Source organism: Monodelphis domestica, chromosome 2 (genome assembly GCF_027887165.1).
Source record: "Monodelphis domestica isolate mMonDom1 chromosome 2, mMonDom1.pri, whole genome shotgun sequence".
Lineage (NCBI taxonomy): Eukaryota > Metazoa > Chordata > Mammalia > Didelphimorphia > Didelphidae > Monodelphis > Monodelphis domestica.
The window spans coordinates 213,581,496-213,599,818 of record NC_077228.1 but is presented as its reverse complement, the minus strand read 5'-3'; the positions used below and the strand labels follow the sequence as shown (position 1 = coordinate 213,599,818).

General features: G+C 46.1%; 1 protein-coding gene across 2 annotated transcripts; it reads right to left on the bottom strand.

Annotated features, from left to right (window-relative positions):
- Positions 1–5,887: 5,887 nt before the first annotated feature.
- On the bottom strand, positions 5,888–18,216 carry USH1G (USH1 protein network component sans). Of its 2 annotated transcripts, XM_007482676.2 has the most exons (3): positions 17,826–18,216; positions 8,656–9,867; positions 5,888–7,055 (listed from the first exon to the last, which is right to left on the bottom strand). In XM_007482676.2, exons 1-3 carry the CDS (start codon positions 17,987–17,989, stop codon positions 7,052–7,054), a joined length of 1,380 nt encoding a protein of 459 aa, XP_007482738.2. In that variant the 5' UTR covers positions 17,990–18,216; the 3' UTR covers positions 5,888–7,051. The 2 variants fall into 2 exon arrangements, with proteins under 2 accessions (XP_007482738.2, XP_001369718.2); XM_001369681.4 differs by lacking the exon at positions 5,888–7,055 and having other exon boundaries at positions 8,652–9,867; positions 17,826–18,189.
- Between the last annotated feature and the right edge of the window lie 107 nt (positions 18,217–18,323).

Sequence of the window (18,323 nt, the reverse complement as noted above, 5' to 3'; positions counted from 1 at the left end):
CAACACTGGAAAAGACTCCTAGAATAGAACCATATGATGTTGAGTTGTAAGAGATCTTGTTGTTCAGTCATTTCAGTTATATCTGACTCTTCATGAACCTGTTTGGAGTTTTCTTGGCAGATAATGGGGTTGTTTGCCATTTCCTTCTCCAGCTCATTTTTCAGATGAGGAAATTGAGGCAAACAGGGTTAAGTGACTTGTCCAGAGTCACACAACTAGTGAGTTTCTAAGGTCAGATTTTAACTCAAGAAGGTAAGTCTTCCTGACTCCAGGCGCAGCACTGTGCCAGCTGCCCAAAAGAGACTTTAGTGATCATCTATCGACCAACCTTCTTGTTATAGAGATGAGAAAAGCTCAGGAAACAGTTATGACTTGACCAATGAATTAGTGGTCAAGCCATGTCTAGAGCATAGGTCATGGTGTGAAGGAAATGGTTACCTGTTATGATGAGGAAAAGAAGAGAAAGGGACACTTATTTATTAAGTACCTACTAGGTGCCAGGCATAGGGTGGCTATAGGTGGCAAAGTGGCTCAATCAATAAAGCTGAGCCTGGAGTAAAAAAGATTCATCTTTCTGAGTTCAAATCTCTCCTCATACTCTTCCTAGCTGTGTGATTATGAGAAACCACTTAAGCCTGTTTGCCTCAGTTTCTTTCTCTATAAAATGAACTGGAGAAGGAAATGCCAAACTACTCCAGCATCCTTACCAAGAAAACCCCAAATGGGGTCACAAAGGACTGGACATGACCGAAATAATTAAGCAACCTGTGCCAGGCATTCTGGTAAGGGCTTTACAAATATTTCCTCATTGACCAGAATGATAGCATTTTGAAATGTAATGATTATGGAGCAGATATAGGTAGTACATCAAGCCAGACCTGGAGACAGGAGATCCTGGGTTCAAATAAATACTCAGACACTTCTTAGCTCTGTGACTCTAGGCAAGTCACTTATCGCCCATTGCCTAGCCTTTCACTGCTGTCTTGGAACTGATACCTAGAATCAATTCTAAGATGGAAGGAAGGAAGGAAGGAAGGAAGGAAGGAAGGAAGGAAGGAAGGAAGGAAGGAAGGAAGGAAGGAAGGAAGGAAGGGAGGGAGGGAGGGAGGGAGGGAGGGGAGGGAGAGAGGGAGGGAGGAAGGAAAGAAGGGAGGAAGGAAAGAAGGGAGGAAGAGAGGAAGGAAAGAAGGGAGGGAGGGAGGAAGAGAGGGAGGGAGGGAGGAAGAGAGGAAGGAAAGAAGGGAGGGAGGAAGAGAGGGGAGGGAGGGAAGGAGGGAGAAAGGAAGGAAGGAAGGAAGGAAGGAAGGAAGGAAGGAAGGAAGGAAGGAAGGAAGGAAGGAAGGAAGGAAGGAAGGAAGGAAGGAAGGAAGGAAGGAAGGAAAAGAAAGAAAGAAAAATAATGATTATTTGAAAAGCCATGTGGGGTAGTAGAGAGAGCTTTGGGCCAATGGCCCAGATACCTGGTTCCTAGTCTCAGTTCTACCACTGGCTATATCTGTCCTCTTTGTCAATCAAATCACTTCATCTTAGTTGTCACATAAAAGGTTGTAGAACTAGATGATGCCTAAGGTTTCTTCCAGATCAAATATTCCAAAAGTCATTTATACTTCCCCAATGGAATGCTTTAAGGTTTGAAAAGTTCTCTACAAATATTATCTCCTCTTATCCTCACAACAACCCTGAAAAGTAGATGCTGTTGTTATCCCCATTTTACAGACAAGAGAACTGAGTCAGGCAGCAGTAAAGCACCTTGCTGAGGGACACAAGCTTGAGTCCATGCCTGAGAATGGATTTAATCTCAAGTCTCCCAGGCTCTAGGCCCAATATTCTATTTTCTGTGCACTCTAAGACTTTTCTATACCCTATTTGTATTTTCATCTTGTTCCCTTTGTGAGAATAACAAGTTCCAAAAATATACCACCAAATTATTTCATTTGTCTTTTTGTTTGTTTGTTTTAAAACCGTTACCTTTCATCTTAGAATCACTACTGTGTATTGGCTCCAAGCAGAAGAGCAATAAGGGCTAGGCAATATGGGTTAAGTGACTTGCCCAGGGTCACACAGCTAGAAGTGTCTGAGATCAAATTTGAACCCAGGACCTCTGGCCTCTAGGAGGGGCTCTCAACCCACTGAGCCACCCAGCTTCTCCCTCATTTTACTTGCCTTTAAACACGTTCCCTCAAACTTTAATGTGTGTCCTGTGGCATAGAGGGATTTAGAGGATAAGCTAATAATAATGATGATAATAATAATAATAGATATTTATATAGTACTTTAAGGTTTGCAAAGTACTTTACATGAATTATTTTATTTGGTTCTCCAAATAATTGCATTTAATAGGTTGTATAGTTCTTATTGTCCTCATTTTACAAATGAGAAAATGGAGGCTGACAAGTATTAAGTGACCCAACCAGCAAGTGTTAGAGGCAGGGTTAGGCCCCAAGTCTCCCTTCGCTTCAGGCCCAACCCTCTGTCTACCGCACCACATGTTGATGCTCAGTCTATCCACAGCCTTCATGTGTTTAGAGATTTGAATTATCTCCCCAGCTCGGTCTGCCTTCATCTTCCGGACTGGAATCCTATTATCTTAGTCTCTCCTGATAAAAAACAGATGGGCCCAGGCAGAAAACATCACTTTTAGCTCTGACATGAACTAGTCTATATGACCTTAGACAAGTCACCTAACCTGGATCTCAACAGTCTTCAGTTGTAAAATGGTATGCATAATAACCAGCCTGTCTGCCTTTACAGAGCTGTCTAAATAATAAATATGAGTGCATTTATAAAGCACTACACAAAATGACAGCTAGGATGACTACATTAATTATCACCACCTAGAGACCAGAGGTCCTGGGTTCGAATCTAACCTCAGACACTTCCTAGCTGTGGGACCCTGGGCAAGTCACTGTTCTAACTGCAGCCACCCTGGACCTCCTCCATTTCTAGTGGGCATTGACTGAGGCTCTGCTTTAGAAAGATGCTGCTTCTTCTCAGAACAGGCTCGCTGTGGCTCCTAATAGGGTAGAGAAAGGTGTTCCCTTTGTTCACAGGGGTGGTGAGATCCCCCACTGACGTCTCTAATCTAAGCAGCCTTGGCAGCCCATCCAGTCCTGGTCAGTCCCCGATCCTGGACAACTTCTAGAGGATAGAAGTCCCGTGTGGCAGGAGCTCTGGCTTCAGGACAGTCAGGAAGCTGAGTACTATAGCAGAGACTTTAGTGGCTTGGACTAGATTGCCCCAAAACAGTAGCGTTTTACTTCCTAGTTGTGTGACCCTGGCCAAGTCACTTAACCCCCATTGCTGAGCCCTTGCTATGCTTCTGCCTTGGAACCAATACTTAGTAATGATCCTAAGATGGAAGGTAAAGGTTTATTAAAAGCAAACAAAAAAGAAACAGCATGTTAGAGCTGGAGGGGACCTTAGAGGAGGAAACTGAGGTCTGGAGAAGAGAAGGGGGCAGATTAAGGGAGCAGAGATTGGGGGCAGCTAGGTGGCTCAGTGGATAGGATGCGGTGTCTGGAATCTGGAGGATCTGAGTTCAAATATGACCTCAGGCATTTCCTAGCTGTGTGACCCTTGACAAGTCACTTAACCCTGTCTGTCTAGAAGCTCTTCTGTCTTAGAGTTGTTACTAGGACAGAAAGTGTTAAAAAAAAAAAAAGAGGACAGGGTCCCAAGAAGGGTGAAAGAATTATAGATTTAGAGCTGGAAAGCACTTCCTGGGCCAACTTGTCCAACCCCTCATTTTCCAGGTGAGGAAACTGAGGTCCAGAAAGATTGTGATTTGCCTAAGATCAAGGTAGTAAGCAACAGAGTGTGGGATTTGAATGCAGAACCTCTACTCCAGAACCAGTATTTTTCATGCCATTCTATCGTCCAGCTGGATTTACTTCTAGAAAAGTCTTTAGTCTGGCCCGTGTCAGATGGTGCATCTGGAGATAAAGGAACAATCTAGCTCAGAACAGCTGCTCCCTATCCCTTAGGCTTTGGAGATGGCGGGAGGAGTAGCAGTTTTGGGGATGAGTTGAGCCTGGACCGCCAACCTATACAGTTCCATCCCCTTCTCCATCCATTCCTACACACCCTACCCCAATACCTCTCCTGGTCTTCTTCCTAAGTGCCAGGGCCCAAGATGGAGTAAGAGGAAGCAGTGAAGGTCCTGCACAAATATGAAGGCAAGGGGGAAAGATGTCGCCCAAATAGGAGCTTCAGTTCTCAGACACACTAAATCTTCTCCCTCCCCTTCCCCAAATGTCCTACTTCTTCCTGTAGATGGACCTAGTAACTTTCCCCATTCTGCCCACTCCCCCCAACCCAATACCCAAAGATCCAGCCAATGAAACATCACACAGGAATTCTGTACAAAATGATTATAATCAAAATGAGTAACAATAGGACAGCAGAAGGAACCCCTGGTCCTCTCCCCCATCCAGTTTCTATAGAAATGGGAAGAGGTATGTGCAGGAAGTGGGCACCAAAGGAAAGGGGGGGACCAGGAATGTTCAGGAAGGTACAACAAAGGTACAACAAAGCCTGGAGCTGAGTGAAGGTATGGGCACTTGGTGGTTGCTCCAGGCCTGGAGAACAGAGCCAGAAGACTGATCAGGATCAGGCTGGGATAGCATATGAGGGAGGGTTGGATCCCTTGACTCTGAAGTGGATTGGGGAATAGACACTACTTTAGGAGACCCTCATCTCTGTAGAGTAGTGAAGCTCCCCTGTCCCATGGGCCTCTTGCTGGGGAAAACCCAGGTCAGAGCCCGATCAGAGGCTGAAGGAACTAGGATCTGTGGTGATGGGAGAAGCTGGAGGTCTCCTCAGCTGAAGGGTAGAGGAACAAAGAAGGCAGATGGGAGGGCTGTTTGCACCTGTATGTGAGTGAGGATGTGCGCCCCCTGTCTATTTCCTGTGCATCTTCAGTAATGCAGGTGATGAACTCCACAGGGGAGTCCATAACCTGCCCCACTCCATCTCATCACCAGTGGTTGCTCAGAAACACCAAAGTGGGCATGGTACACCACTGAGCCAACCAGGGCAGCAAACTGTACTTAGAGTACTGCTCACCTCTTCCATCTAAAGATGGAGAGCAACCCCCCACCCACAGTCAGCAAAAACTCACCAAGACTTTGGGGTTGGTCAAATGTTTCAGACCATCCATTCTGCTGGTCCCTCCTTTACTACCACTGGTGGATAACTGAGAGCGGACTATATTAGTGGCTGCCTGTACTAGGCATTGAGGCAGGATGTTGCACTCAGGGTCTGTCTCTTTCTGCCTCTGTTTGGGGGCAGGGGGCAGGAGGAGGGGCCCCAGGTGTCCTCTGTTGGCTTGTGCCCATTTCTACTTCAGAGGGCACTTGATCCCAGCCTTTAAGTTCAAAGTGTAGCCCCCCCCTGCTCCTCTAGCACCTTGGTTCTCCCGAGTTCCTCTGCCTATCTAGTTAAGGGGGAGATGGAAGCAGGAGGTGGAGAAGAAGGGAAAGAAATGAAGAGAGTTGAAACACATGGATGAGCTGGAAAGAGAAATCAATATTCATCACTCCTAGTCTTGCACTCCATATTCTCCCAGCTAGCCAGAGGCAAAGGGAGATGGCTGGATAAGGGGCTGGAGGCAGGGCGCTCTCAGTGGACCAGCATAGCAAAAGTAGAAATGTATTTTGGCTGAGGAGTCTGTTTCATGAATGGCTAGCTCCTCTCTGGATAGAGGTTCTCTGGAGGGAGAGACTCAGCCTGAGCTTGCTTGCTTTCTCTTCCTTCCTTCCTTCCTTCCTTCCTTCCTTCCTTCCTTCCTTCCTTCCTTCCTTCCTTCCTCCTTCCTTCCTTCCTTCCTTCCTTCCTTCCTTCCTTCCTTCTTCTTCCTTTCTTTCTTCTTTCCTTTCTTTCTTTCTTTCTTTCTTTCTTCTTTCTTTCTTTCTTTCTTTCTTTCTTTCTTTCTTTCTTTCTTTCTTTCTTTCTTCTTTCTTTCTTTCTTTCTTTCTTTCTTTCTTTCTTTCTTTCTTTTCTTTCTTTCTTTCTTTCTTTCTTTCCTTCCTTCCTTCCTTCCTTCCTTCCTTCCTTTCTTCCTTCCTTCCTTCCTTCCTTCCTTCCTTCCTTCCTTCCTTTCTTCCTTCCTTCCTTCCTCCTCCTCCCTCTCTCTCTCTCTTTCTCTCTCTCTCTCTCCCTCTCCCCCCCCCAAACCCTTACCTTCCATATTAGAATCAATACTGTGTATTAGTTCCAAGGCAGAAGAGTGGTAAAGGCTAGGCAATGAAGATTAAGTGACTTGTCCAGGGTCACACAGCTAGGAAGTGTCTGGGGCCAGATTTGAATCTAGGACCTCCCATTTCTAGGTCTGGCTCTCAATCCACTGAGCCACTCAGATGCCCAAGAGGATCCTTTTCTAAGAGAGGAGAGGTGGCAGCATCAAGGAGCACCCTTTCCCTCTGCTGAGCTTGGAGCAATTCAAAACCCAGGAGATATGACTTCCCTTGTGAGTTCAGATTTGATGCATATAAATGCTCTTTGAAGGGTCTTCTGCCAGGTTCAGGATGGGAGCAGGCACCCCTCTTATTCACATGGCCACAACTTTAAAACTATTCATAAAGGGAGTGGATCAGGAACAGGTTGCATCAGGGCATTCACTATTTGGATCACTTGCTGTAACACATGTGCTCTGGCCCCTCACTAAAGGTCTAAGGTAGAATCTGGTGTTGCCTGGGTCCCAACAAAGAGGGGCTGTGCTCACCTTCCAGGACCCTAGGACCACAGAAACCCCAAAACATAGGAAAGGGTGACCTGCATCCCTTCTCCTCTCCCCACTAGGCTTGCAGCAGGATGGGAGAAAAATGAAGCTGGAAAGGAGAAGGGAAGGGAACATCCACTATTCCCAGACCTAGAACAATCTTAAAAGAACGGGTAAAGCAAGCAGTCCATCCTCCCAGGAGGACCCAGGGTCTAGGAGCTGCAGGATAGGAAGTAAACAAGGGCCATTGGGCTGTGGCTGGTGAGGCCTCAGTGGTCCCACCGGGATATGTGGCAATTTGCAATTCACTGGTTCAGGGCATAACCCCCTCAGTTATCTGTGGAGAAAAAGGAGAATAGTGGGTGATTGCCTCGGTGAAGTCAATCATGAATATTAGTATCAATTAATATTTTAAATTAATATTAAAGAATCCTTGTGGTGATTAGCCTCATTCCCATCTTCATGCCTCCACTCACCCTCCCCTCAACAATTTGGTAGTCTCCTTTCCCTAACAAGTTCCTTAGAAGGAGCTGGAAGAAAGTTTAAATGCCCCCACTATCCCCCAACCTCAAAATCTAGTCACCTCCCACAAGAAGTACCAGTGATGCTCTCTGGACAGCACCTAAAAACCCAGGACTCCTAGAGGTTGGCATGGTGTCATTAAGCAGTCAGTCACCCCCCAGGGACAGGACCATGTCGTAGGTGCTCTGGGCTAAGTGGAGTTGGGGGAAGTACCCACTTGGTACCTGGGATATTAAAGTTATGTTTAGTAAGTAGAGAGTGGATTCGGACACTTCCAGTGAAACTGAACATTCAGTGCTCTGGTTACTTCCTATGAGACATGTACTTTGGTCCCTCATTAGGAGACCAAGGGAAAACTGGTGTTTTTTGTGTTCCAATAAAGAGCCTGCTTGGAAAAGGGACAGGAGGGATAGGTAAGTGACTCAGTAGATAGAGAGCCAGATCTAGAGATGGGAAGTTCTGGGTTCAAATATGACCTCAAACACTTCCTAGCTGTGTGACCCTGGACAAGTCACTGACCTCCGTTGCCTACCCATTACCACTCATCTGCCTTGGAACAAATACTTAGTATTGATTCTAAGACAGAAGAGGAGGTTTTTAGAGAAGAAAAGGGGACAGGAAACTTTTCTTCTTCTTCTTCTTTTTCTTGTTTTTTAACCCTTATCTTCCATCTTGGAGTCAATACTGTGCATTGACTCCAAGGCAGAAGAGTGGTAAAGGCTGGGCAATGAGGGTCAAGTGACTTGCCCAGGGTCACACAGCTGGGAAGTGTCTGAGGCCAGATTTGAACCTAGGACCTCCCTTCTCTAGGCCTAGCTCTCAATCCACTGAGCTACCCAGCTGTCCCCCGAAACTTTCTCTTCTTGCTCCCACAGAATGAGTTGTTTTTTCCTGGCTCTGTTGCTAGACATTTTTAGCACAGCCCCTTTTGGACTTCTAGCAAGGGGCTAGAGTAGGTATCTCAATTCCTTGGGAAGTGCTCCAATCCAACCTTCCTTTCCCTTGCTACATGAGTAAGGATTCTTTCTGAGCCCTCATTTGGGCAACTCGAAGATCAAAACAGCTCTGTCCCTGAGAGTTGGGAACTGTATATCTGATATTAAGGGCTAAACTCAGTCTTCCCCAAACACAGGAAGACTCACAGTTCTCTTAAGGCTAACATATATAGACTCTGGTTCCTGATGTTCCTTGTGCCACCCCCCCCCCAAAGAAAGTACAGGATCCCTTGCAAGCAGGGCCACTGGACAAATCCCTAGAGGGATGGACAAGTCAATTTCCCCTAATCTGGATCTGTTTCCTTATTTGTAAAATAAGAGGGTTGGATGATTTGGATCTCTAAGGCTCTTTACAGTTCAAAGTCCTAGGAGCCCTTTCTGGATTATCTCACTAGCGCATTCCCTCCTTCCTAGACTTACAACTCTGTGTCCTCCAGTGCAGGGGGCTGCTCTAGCACCAGGCGTCTGCGTTTGATGGCGCCCAAGATTTTCTTCCGGGGCCCCAGGGGGATGCTGATGCTATGGAGGTCTAGTTCAGAACAGAGCATCAGGGCATCCAGATCAATCTTCTCTTGCCTCAGGAGGGCCACAAAGTCATCCATGTGCAGGGAGGCAAGGAAAGTCTCCAATGGGCTGGTTTCAGGCTCCAGAGCCTCATCTAGGCCCAGGTCAAAATCATCCCAAGGCAATTCATCAAGACGCTCCTGCAAGCTGTTGGCACTGCCGATGCTATCATCATCCAGGCTTGGAGAGTGCCGCATTCTGGCACGCAGGGTGCCAGCCCCTCCCTCCTCCCGACCCAGCCCCTGCAGTCCACTGCTTACATAGTTCCTCCGGAACACCATGGTGCCCAGGCCGGGGCGAGTGAAGAGAGAGTCATGGCCTGAGTCTGTGCTGACCTCCGAGTGGGCTGACTCAGCCCCGAGGCCAGGCTCCAGGGTGGCACGAGAGACGCTGTCCTCATCTGAGAGGAACATGTCCCGGAGTGGGGATCGGCCCCACTCCTTAGGGTTGGCATAGGTCCCCTGGCGGACAAACATCACATCACTGCCCAGCTGCAACCCAGACAGAGAGCGGATGCTTTTCCTTCCATCCTCCGATATCTTGAAAGTTCCTTCGCCATGCTTGCGCCGCTCCAGCTTCCTCTGGATTTTTGTCTTGCCTCGGCCTGTCCCGTGGAGGGTGGCCTGGGAGTAGGGGAGGTGACTGGCCAGAGACAAGTTCTGAAGACGACGGCTCAGGGTGCTGGAAGAGAGGCTGGAGAAGCTCAGCGTGTCCGCCCGCTCCGCCAGCTCTCTCCGGTAACGCCGCTCCATGCGCGCGTGGTGTTTGCGCTGCATCTTGGCGCAGTCCTTAATGCGCCTCTCTGCTTCTCGGAAAGCCTTCTCTTTCAGCTTGCCCACCAGTTTGGGGTTCAGGCTGCTCTGCTTGGCCGCAATGGAGTCTAGGTAGCGCACACACTCCATGTGTCCCTTCATGGCCGCCATGTCCAAGGGCGTGTGGTAGTCATTGTCCAGGCACCAGATGTTGGCCCCAAAGGACACCAGGAAGGACAAGCAGTGGAGATGGCCATTAGAGCCTGCCAGGTGCAGCGGGGTGTTACCCCAGATGTCACATTTGTCGGGATCACCTCTGAAATAAGATAATAAGAAGCAGTTGGCTGTGGAGGAGTTGGGGAAGGGGGACCAGAAGGGTAAGTGGTACTGCTCTTTGGAACAACTTGGATAACAGTGGTATCACCTCAAGAGAGGAAGCATTGGGAAGTGGGGCCTCAGAATGAATGATCATGTCTCCTGATGGTCACAGAATAGACTATGGAAGAAAGGTTCCTGAGAAAGCTGGAAGGAGTCAGACTATCTCCCCTGGCTGAAAAGATGTCCTTTCTACCCCCAAACCCAAAGGTCCCATGCCTCAGTCTGAGCCCAAAACTCTTCCTTACCCTTTTTAAAAAATCTTGAAACAGAAATTTGATGTAATTAAATGGCATAGATTAGTTTATACTATTTCTAAAAAAAGGAAGAGAGGACAGAATGCTGGAATCTGATGTACAGAATATTATAAAACACAGGGGGGGGGAGCAAAAGAAAAAAGCAAATTTGCATCAGATTTCTGTGGTTTGTAAACAACTACAAGGAAGAAAAGTTTTCAAAATGGGGGGTCTTTTAGCTATAAGGATTGAAGATACCTGTCAAAAACACATTCCTGGGGGAAGCTGGATCAAGAGCCAGGCTTAGAGACAGGGTTCAAATCTGGCCTGAGATACCTCCCAGCTGTATGACCCTGAGCAAATCACTCAGGCATCTATTGCCTCATCCCTCCTGTTCTGCCTTAGTACCAATAGAATGTATTGATTCCATGACAGAAAATTAGGATTTTGAAACAAAACAAAATTTAAAAACCACATTCTTCATAGTAGAGCAGCTATTCAGGAAAAAGAGCATCAGATTAATTTAAGATTGTACAAAAAATGGAAATTAAATAAATAGTGAAGAAATTTTTACTGCCAAGTGTTGGTTGGTCTGATTTTGCTTTAAAAATTGAGCTCGGGGGCAGCTGGGTGGCTCAGTGGATTGAGAGCCAGTCCTAGAGATGGGAGGTCCTAGGTTCAAATCTGGCCTTAGACACTTCCCAGCTGTGTGACCCTGGGCAAGTCTTTTGACCCCCATTGCCTAACCCTTACCACTCTTCTGCCTTGGAGCCAATACACAGTATTGACTCCAAGATGGAAGGTAAGGGTTTAAAAAAAAAAATTGAGCTCAGTTGCATAGTATTAGAGTTACTAGAGAGAAGACCAGTTCAGAGGAGAATGTAAAAGCTAAATATCCCAATACTTTGAAGAAAATAATTAAAGCTGGATACATTGATCAACAAATTTTTAATGTAGATTAAACAGGCTTATCCTGGGAAAATCTTCCTTCCCCTTTTGCTAAAGCAAGAGTTCCTAACCTTTTTTGTGACAGTCTGGGGAAACCTATAGACCCTTTCTCAGAATTAATGTTTTAAAAATCTATAAATAACAATAACAATACATAGGATTACAGAAGAAACCAAGTATACTAAAATACATTAATAAAAATATTTTAAAAATAAGAGCCAGGATTTATATGGTATTCTAAACTTTGCAAAGAACTTTGTAAATATTCTCTCATTTGATCTCCATAACAACCCTGGGAACTGGATGCTATTATTTTATATCCATTTTATGGATAAGGAAACTGAGACAGACAGTTTAAGTGATCTGCCCAGAGTCCCATGACTAGCAAGTGTTTGAGACAAGACTTGTACTCATATCTTCTTGACTTCAAGTCCAGCACTCTGTCTGCTATAGCTTTTTTTTTTTAAACCCTCACCTTCTGCCTTAGAATCAATACTGTAGGGGGCAGCTGGGTAGCTCAGTGGATTGAGAGCCAAGCCTAGAGACAGGAGGTCCTAGGTTCAAATCTGGCCTCAGACACTTCCCAGCTGTGTGACCCTGGGCAAGTCTTTTGACCCCCATTGCCTAGCCCTTACCCCTCTTCGCTATTGGCTCCAAGACAGAAGGTAAGGGTTAAAAAAAGTTAAAAAAAAAAAAAGAATCAATACTGTGTATTGGTTCTAAAGCAAAAGAGCAGTAAAGGCTAAGCAAGGGGGGTGAAGTGACTTGCCCAGAGTCACCCAGCTAGGAAGTGTCTGAGGCCAGATTTGAACTTAGGACCTCTTGTCTCTGGGCCTGGATCTCAATCCACTGAGCCACCCTGCTGCCCCCCACTATAGCTTATTTTTAAAATAATAATTATTTATTTTATACTATTATTAAATAGTATTTATTATGAAATATTAGTTCTTTATTGTTAAATATTAATCTCTACTAGTTGTTAATAATTTACTATTTTAATAACAACAACAACAATAAGAAGTGAATGGATTCCAGGCTAAGGAAACAAACCTGCACAGGGTTAGGAAGATGGCCAGAAACATTAAATTCATTAAAGTCACAGAGTTCAAATTTGGCCTCAGACACTTTCCAGCTGTGTGACCCTGGGCAAGTCACTTCACCCCCATTGCCTAGCCCTGACCACTAGAACCAAACTATGTATTGGTTCTAAGGCAGAAGGTGAGGGTTTAAAAAAAAATCTATAGTGGACAGAGTGCTGGACTTGGACAGTAAGATGGAAGGTAGGAGTTTTAAAAAAAAGCCAGTTTGCTACTGATAAACTGTATTTTCCAAAATCTCTGAGTTTTCTGTCACCATCAGCATCCTAGTCCCTGGTGGGGAGGGCTCTGGGGAAGGCCCAGCTCAGGCCTGCCTTCCCCATGACACAGCAGGGCTGGGAATCTCAGAGGATTAATATTTGATGCGTTGAGAGAGAGGAGTGAATTATTCATGCTGCCCAGCGAGGAGCTGGCCCAGAGAGGTGGTGGGCCTGGGGTGTTAGAGTGGGTGCCTGCCTAGGGCAGATGGGTGCTTCTGTGCAAGTGGGAGACTGTGAGAGCAGCTTGTGTGTGTGTATGAAAGAGATCCAGAGTGCAGAGTGTGTGTGTGTGTGTGTGTGTGTGTGTGTGTGTGTGTGTGTACACTCTAGCAAAGGAGCTCAAGTGCATGTTGTTTGCAGGGACCAGGGCCAGGCCTGGCAAGCCCATGTGTGAGAGGCAGGTGTCCAGCCTTGGCCTTGGTCTGGAGGGGACTGAGGGGGCAGCCAGGCCGGGGAGGGAGGGGAGGGAGGGGAGGGAGGGAGGGAGGGAGAAGGAGAGTGTTGCCTGCGAGTTCGGCTCCGCGATCTACTCTTCCAGGCCCACTGCATGTAGGAAGAGTTGGTTGGGGGCGTTCTGCCTCACTCCTGGGCAGCTGGACACCTATTCTGTGGGGATCCCTAAATACTTCCCACAAGCCTAACTCCTGGAACCGAATACATAGGAAACGGTACAGAGAGCCCCATCGCAGTCCCTGGTTGAGGCAGGCCCTGCCCGGAGTCATTGGACGCTATCTCCCTCCACAGACTCTCGGTCTGTGACTGAGTCGAAGCCCTCAGTCGGGTCCTCCCCGCTTTCCTTCTCCCTCCCCTCCCCCAGCCCCATCCCGCTGCTAATGAGGTCCCAGTTCTGACTAAAGAATCGCTCCCTTGTCTCCTCGGCCGCCCCGGCAGCCCTCCATCCCCTTGTACTCCTCCTAATTGGATCCCAAGTCCAGCCTCACTCTCGTCAAAGAGAAAGGCCTGGCTGGCTTCACAGGAGACCAAAACAACAAGATCTCGCCTCTAAAGAGGAGCGAGAAACACAAGCCTTTCTGTGGCCCCTTCCCAGAGCCAGAGCAAGACCCCCTCAAGGCGAATGAAGTGATGTCCGCAGCCTGGGAAAGAGCCGGGACTTTTTCCCATGGGCCGGGAGTGGGGGAGGGAAGAAGGAAAAGAGGTAGTCATCGGACCGGCCCCGGACACAGACACTGCTTAGCCTGCCTGAGGCAGGGTTAGAGCTGGCTAGAGCACAGGGCAAGGCAAAGGGACCAGAGAAAAGCAGAGCTCGGGAGGATGAGGGACAGGATGCCAGATGTGGGGCCCCTGCGCAAAGTGAAGCCAAGAGATACCCTGAGTCTAAAACTGCCATTTTATTACCTCAATTTCCCCATCTATAAAATAGGAATAATACCTATAATTTCTATCACACTGGATTATTATGTAAATCTAAGGAAATAATATGTTGAAACTTTGTAAACTTTAAGGCACCGTATTATACTATATTGAATTATATATAATATGGTCAGCTGTTGTTTTTATTACATATATTGAATTATATATATCATATGGTCAGCTACTATATTTATTACACATATTAAATTATATATATGGTCAGCTATTGTTTTATTACATATCTTGATTTATATATATGGTCAGCTATTAATAGTATTACATATTATAGAGTGTGATATAATGGAATGATCACAGATCTAAAGAAGAGAACTGGGCTTTAATCTTAGCTTTGCCATTTATAAACTGAGTGATTTTAGATGAATTACTTTGCCTAGAAGGACCTTAGTTTCCTGGGGAGTTTGGACTAGATTCTATAAAACTATATTTTTTTCTGTTCAATCATTTTTTAGCTGTGTCTGACTCTCCATGACCCCATTTGGCTTTTTTGTTGTTTTTGTGGGGCTGAGCTATTAGAGAGGTTTGCCATTTCTTTCTCCAGGTCATTTTACAGATGAGGAAACTGAGGCAAACAGGGTGAAGTGACTTGCCCAGGGTCACATAGCTTGAAAATATCTGAGGAAATGGAAGTGTTTTGCATGATAACACATATATAATCCAGATCAAATTGTTTACCATCTCTGAAAGGGTGGGAGAGGAGGAAGGGAAGATCATTTGGATCATATGATTTCAGAAAATATATGTTGAAAATTGTTATTACATGTAATTGGGAAAATAAAATATCTTTGAATTTAAAAAAAAAAAAAAGGTATCCAAGGTTAGATTTGAACTCACAGATATGAGTCTTCCTCCTTCTAAGCCTGGCACTCTAGCCACTGAGCCACCTAGCCACCTTTTGGGGCTCTTTAGGATCCTGCATCTCTTGAAAGCACCCTGCTACCAGGCCCCTAAAGTTTTAACAGCTGATAGAGTAGAAGGTGACAATATCTAGTGCTAAAAACAAACAAAAACCCTGAGGCATATATTTTACAGGAGGGGATATCTATATCTATATCTATACATATACATATACATATACATATACATATACATATACATATACATATACATATACATATATATATATAGGCAGCCCAACACCTACAGCTCTCACCAAGGCAACAGGATGGATATGCCTTCTTCCTTTTTCACATTCCTCCTGAGTGACCTTTATTTTCTTCACCTTCTACCCCTTGGGGCTGCTCTTGATTTTCTTTTCTCTTTTCCTCTTCTCTCCTCACTTCTCCTTTCCTTTTTTTTCTTTTTTGTAATAAGAGCTAGGCAATGGGGTTTAATAATTTGCCCAGGGTCACACAGCTAGGAAGTGTCTGAGGCCAGATTTGACTTCCCAGTCTCTAGGCTTGGCTCTCAATCCACTGAGTCACCTAGCTATCCATAACCCTATTTTTATTTAACCCAATACTAAGTATTAGTTCCAAGACGGAAAAACAATAAAGACTAGGCAATTGGGGTTAAGTGACTTGCCCAAGGTCACACAGTTAGGAAGTGTCCAAGACCAGATTTGAACTCCATTGAGTCATTTAGCTTCCCCCCCTCCCAATTTAATTTTCAGTTAAATGGGGGGAGGGACCCAGTATACAGTGTGATTGCCCTTCATTCCTTCCTGGCTCTTAGTACTTTAAAATCCCTTTCAACTGATCATCTGGTACAGAATAAATCCTTAATAATCAGATCCTTCTTCACTTCCTCCAGGACAGGAATCTTCATGCTTTTACTCTATAGACCGAAGAACAATGACACTGAGAGAATTATTCTCAGAATAATGCCTTAAGTGCATATAAGAAAATTGGGAAACCATTCATAATGAAATATTTTTTTAAAAATATATTTAATATATTCAACATTTGTTTAGATCCACAGATCTGTAGAACTCAAGGCTTGGAGTCCACCTGAGTTAAAATTCAAATTCATTCACTTACTACCTTCCTGAAACTGGGGAAGTCACTTAAACTCTGCCTCAATGTCTTCATCTGTAAAATGGGAATCAAAAGAGCCTTCCAAAGATGTGAGAATCAAATGAAATAATATCTATAAAGCGCTTAGCAATATGCCAGGCACATAATATGCTCCCAATAAATGCCTGTTCCTTCCTGATTTGGAGGCAGCTAAGTAGCTTAATGGTTAGAGCACAATCATTAGATTAAAATCTCCTTTAGGTCAGGGATTGGTTTTTTGCCTCTTTTTGTATCCCTAGCAAGGGCAGTTCCTGCAGATAGGAGGTACAAAATGTGTATTTATTTATTAAACCCTTACCTTCTGTCTTAGAATCAATCTTAAGTATTGACTCTAAGGCAGAAAAGTGATAAGAACTAGGTAACTAGGGTTAAGTGACCTGCCCAGGGTCATACAGCTAGAAAGTGTCTGAATTCAAATTTGAACCCAGGACCTCCCATCTCCAGGATTGGCTCTCTATTCACTCAGCCACCTTACTAAATGTTTATTGAATTAATGAATTGAGTACCAGGCCTGGAGTCAGGGAAACTTGTGTTCAAATCTAACCTCAGTTATTTCCTAGCTGAGTGACCTTGGGCAAGTCAATTAAACTCCGGCTGTCTCTGTTTTCTCAACTGGAAAATGTTGAGAATAATAGCACATTTCTTCCAGGACTGTTGTGAGGATCAATTAAAGATATTTATTAAGCTCCTTACACACAGCAGGCTCCTAATAAATGATTGGTTTTCCTCTCCTTTCCTGCTCTGAGTCAGTCCCTTATTTTCTATTTTCTTGGGCAGTTTTTATCTCTTTACTAAGGCCTTGACCACTGGGTTCCATGCTCACACCAACTCCACAGGAAACCACATAGGATTGGGCTTCCAAGGGGAAATAGGGAAGGTGGGTGCTATCCTGTAAACAGTTGCACTGGTGGTATCAAAACACACAAGATGGGGTAGCTGGGTGGCTCAGTGGATTGAGATCCAGACCTAGAGATAGGTGCTTCTGGGTTCAAATCTGACCTCAGACACCTCCTAGCTGTGTGACCCTGGGCAAGTCACTTAGCCTACATTGCCTAGCCCTCACCCCTCTTTGCCTTATAACCAATACACAGTATTGATTCTAAGGTGGAAGTTGAGAGTTTTTAAAAAACAAAACAAACAAACAAACAACAACAACAACAAAACCCACACAAGACACTGTCCTTATAGAAGGGCAGTGTAGGGACAAAACAAGGCCAAAGAAGAAAAGCTGGGGCAGACATATTTCACCCTTGTTGATGAGAATTGAAGGAAGAGAAACCTAATTAACAGGGGCAGTGAAGCAAGACATCTGTGGCATTTTCAGTTTGCACCCATAAATTCCAGGGAATGAGCAGGGAGACAGGAAGAGTGACAGAGGGCAGCCCTGGGTGGTAAAGCCATCTCTGTTAGCTTTTTTCCCAGCCCTTCTACCTATGATGGAGAGGGGACAAAGACATCCTCCCCTCCATCACCTCTCATCTTTGATTCTTTCCTAGAACATCCATCTCTCTTCCTCCTAGATGATTTTTGGAAGGAGATCCCTGAGCCCAGTAGCCTCCTCCCACAATTCCTGCATCTCCCTTTCTCCTAAATTCTCTAGTTGTTCCCCTGACCTCAGACCTGGGAACCCCACGTTTCCTCTCCCTGGGCTTGATATCCACCTCCACACACACACCATCCACATGAGTGTGAGAGGTCATCACACACCCCATACCTAGGTCAGGACACAAGAGCTGGCCTTTGGGGGAGGGGGGGCCAGGACACAAGGTTTAAAACTTGATCTGAGGGGAAAGGGTACCCTAAGAAGGGGCAAGGAGAGGCTAAGGCAAAGGAGGGCTGGGGTCGGGAGTCTGGGCCTCCCTCTTCCCTAAAGTTTGCCAAGGAAAAGAAACCCAGAGCGCTGCCAAGAGAGAAAGAGCCAGGGAGGAAGGGTGGTGGGGAATGGGGACCTCACCCGCGGCTAACGATGAGACGCAGCGACTCCAAGTTGCCGTGGTAGGCGGCCCAGAGGGTGGGGGTCATGCCATCTTCATCTGGAGCGTTGAGTTCCTTCCGGGTGGCTTCTTTGAGAAGGTCCAAGTAGCCATCCCGGGCCGCCCGGTGGTACTGGTCGTTCATGGTACCGGAGTTAGATGGGACGGGGAGGGGGAAGGGAAGGACTTGGGGGTAGGGGGATCGGCGCTGATATTAGAGCAGAGACATTGGGTTTGGGAGGGGGACGGGGGGCACGGGGCCCGCCGGCCCAGCTGCTACAGACAGAGGCTGCCTAGAGCCCAGAGCCGTGGTTACCCGGACATCTGAGATGCTCTCACCCCAAAGGCGGGGGAGAGGGGGAGGTGGAAGGCGGGGGAGGCAGGGAAGATCTCCGCTCACCGGCTGCACCGAGAGCCGGCCCCGAGCTCCCCCTGGGTCCTAAGTGCCCTCTATCAGTCTGTCGGGCTCCCATCCCTCC

Excerpts from the sequence above, each read along its gene's own strand:
- USH1G (XM_007482676.2), bottom strand. The coding sequence starts at position 17,989 with ATGAACGACCAGTACCACCGGGCGGCCCGGGATGGCTACTTGGACCTT. Across the intron at positions 9,868-17,825 it reads CGTCTCATCGTTAGCCGCGG|AGGTGATCCCGACAAATGTG; the intron begins GTGAGGTCCCCA and ends ATCTTATTTCAG.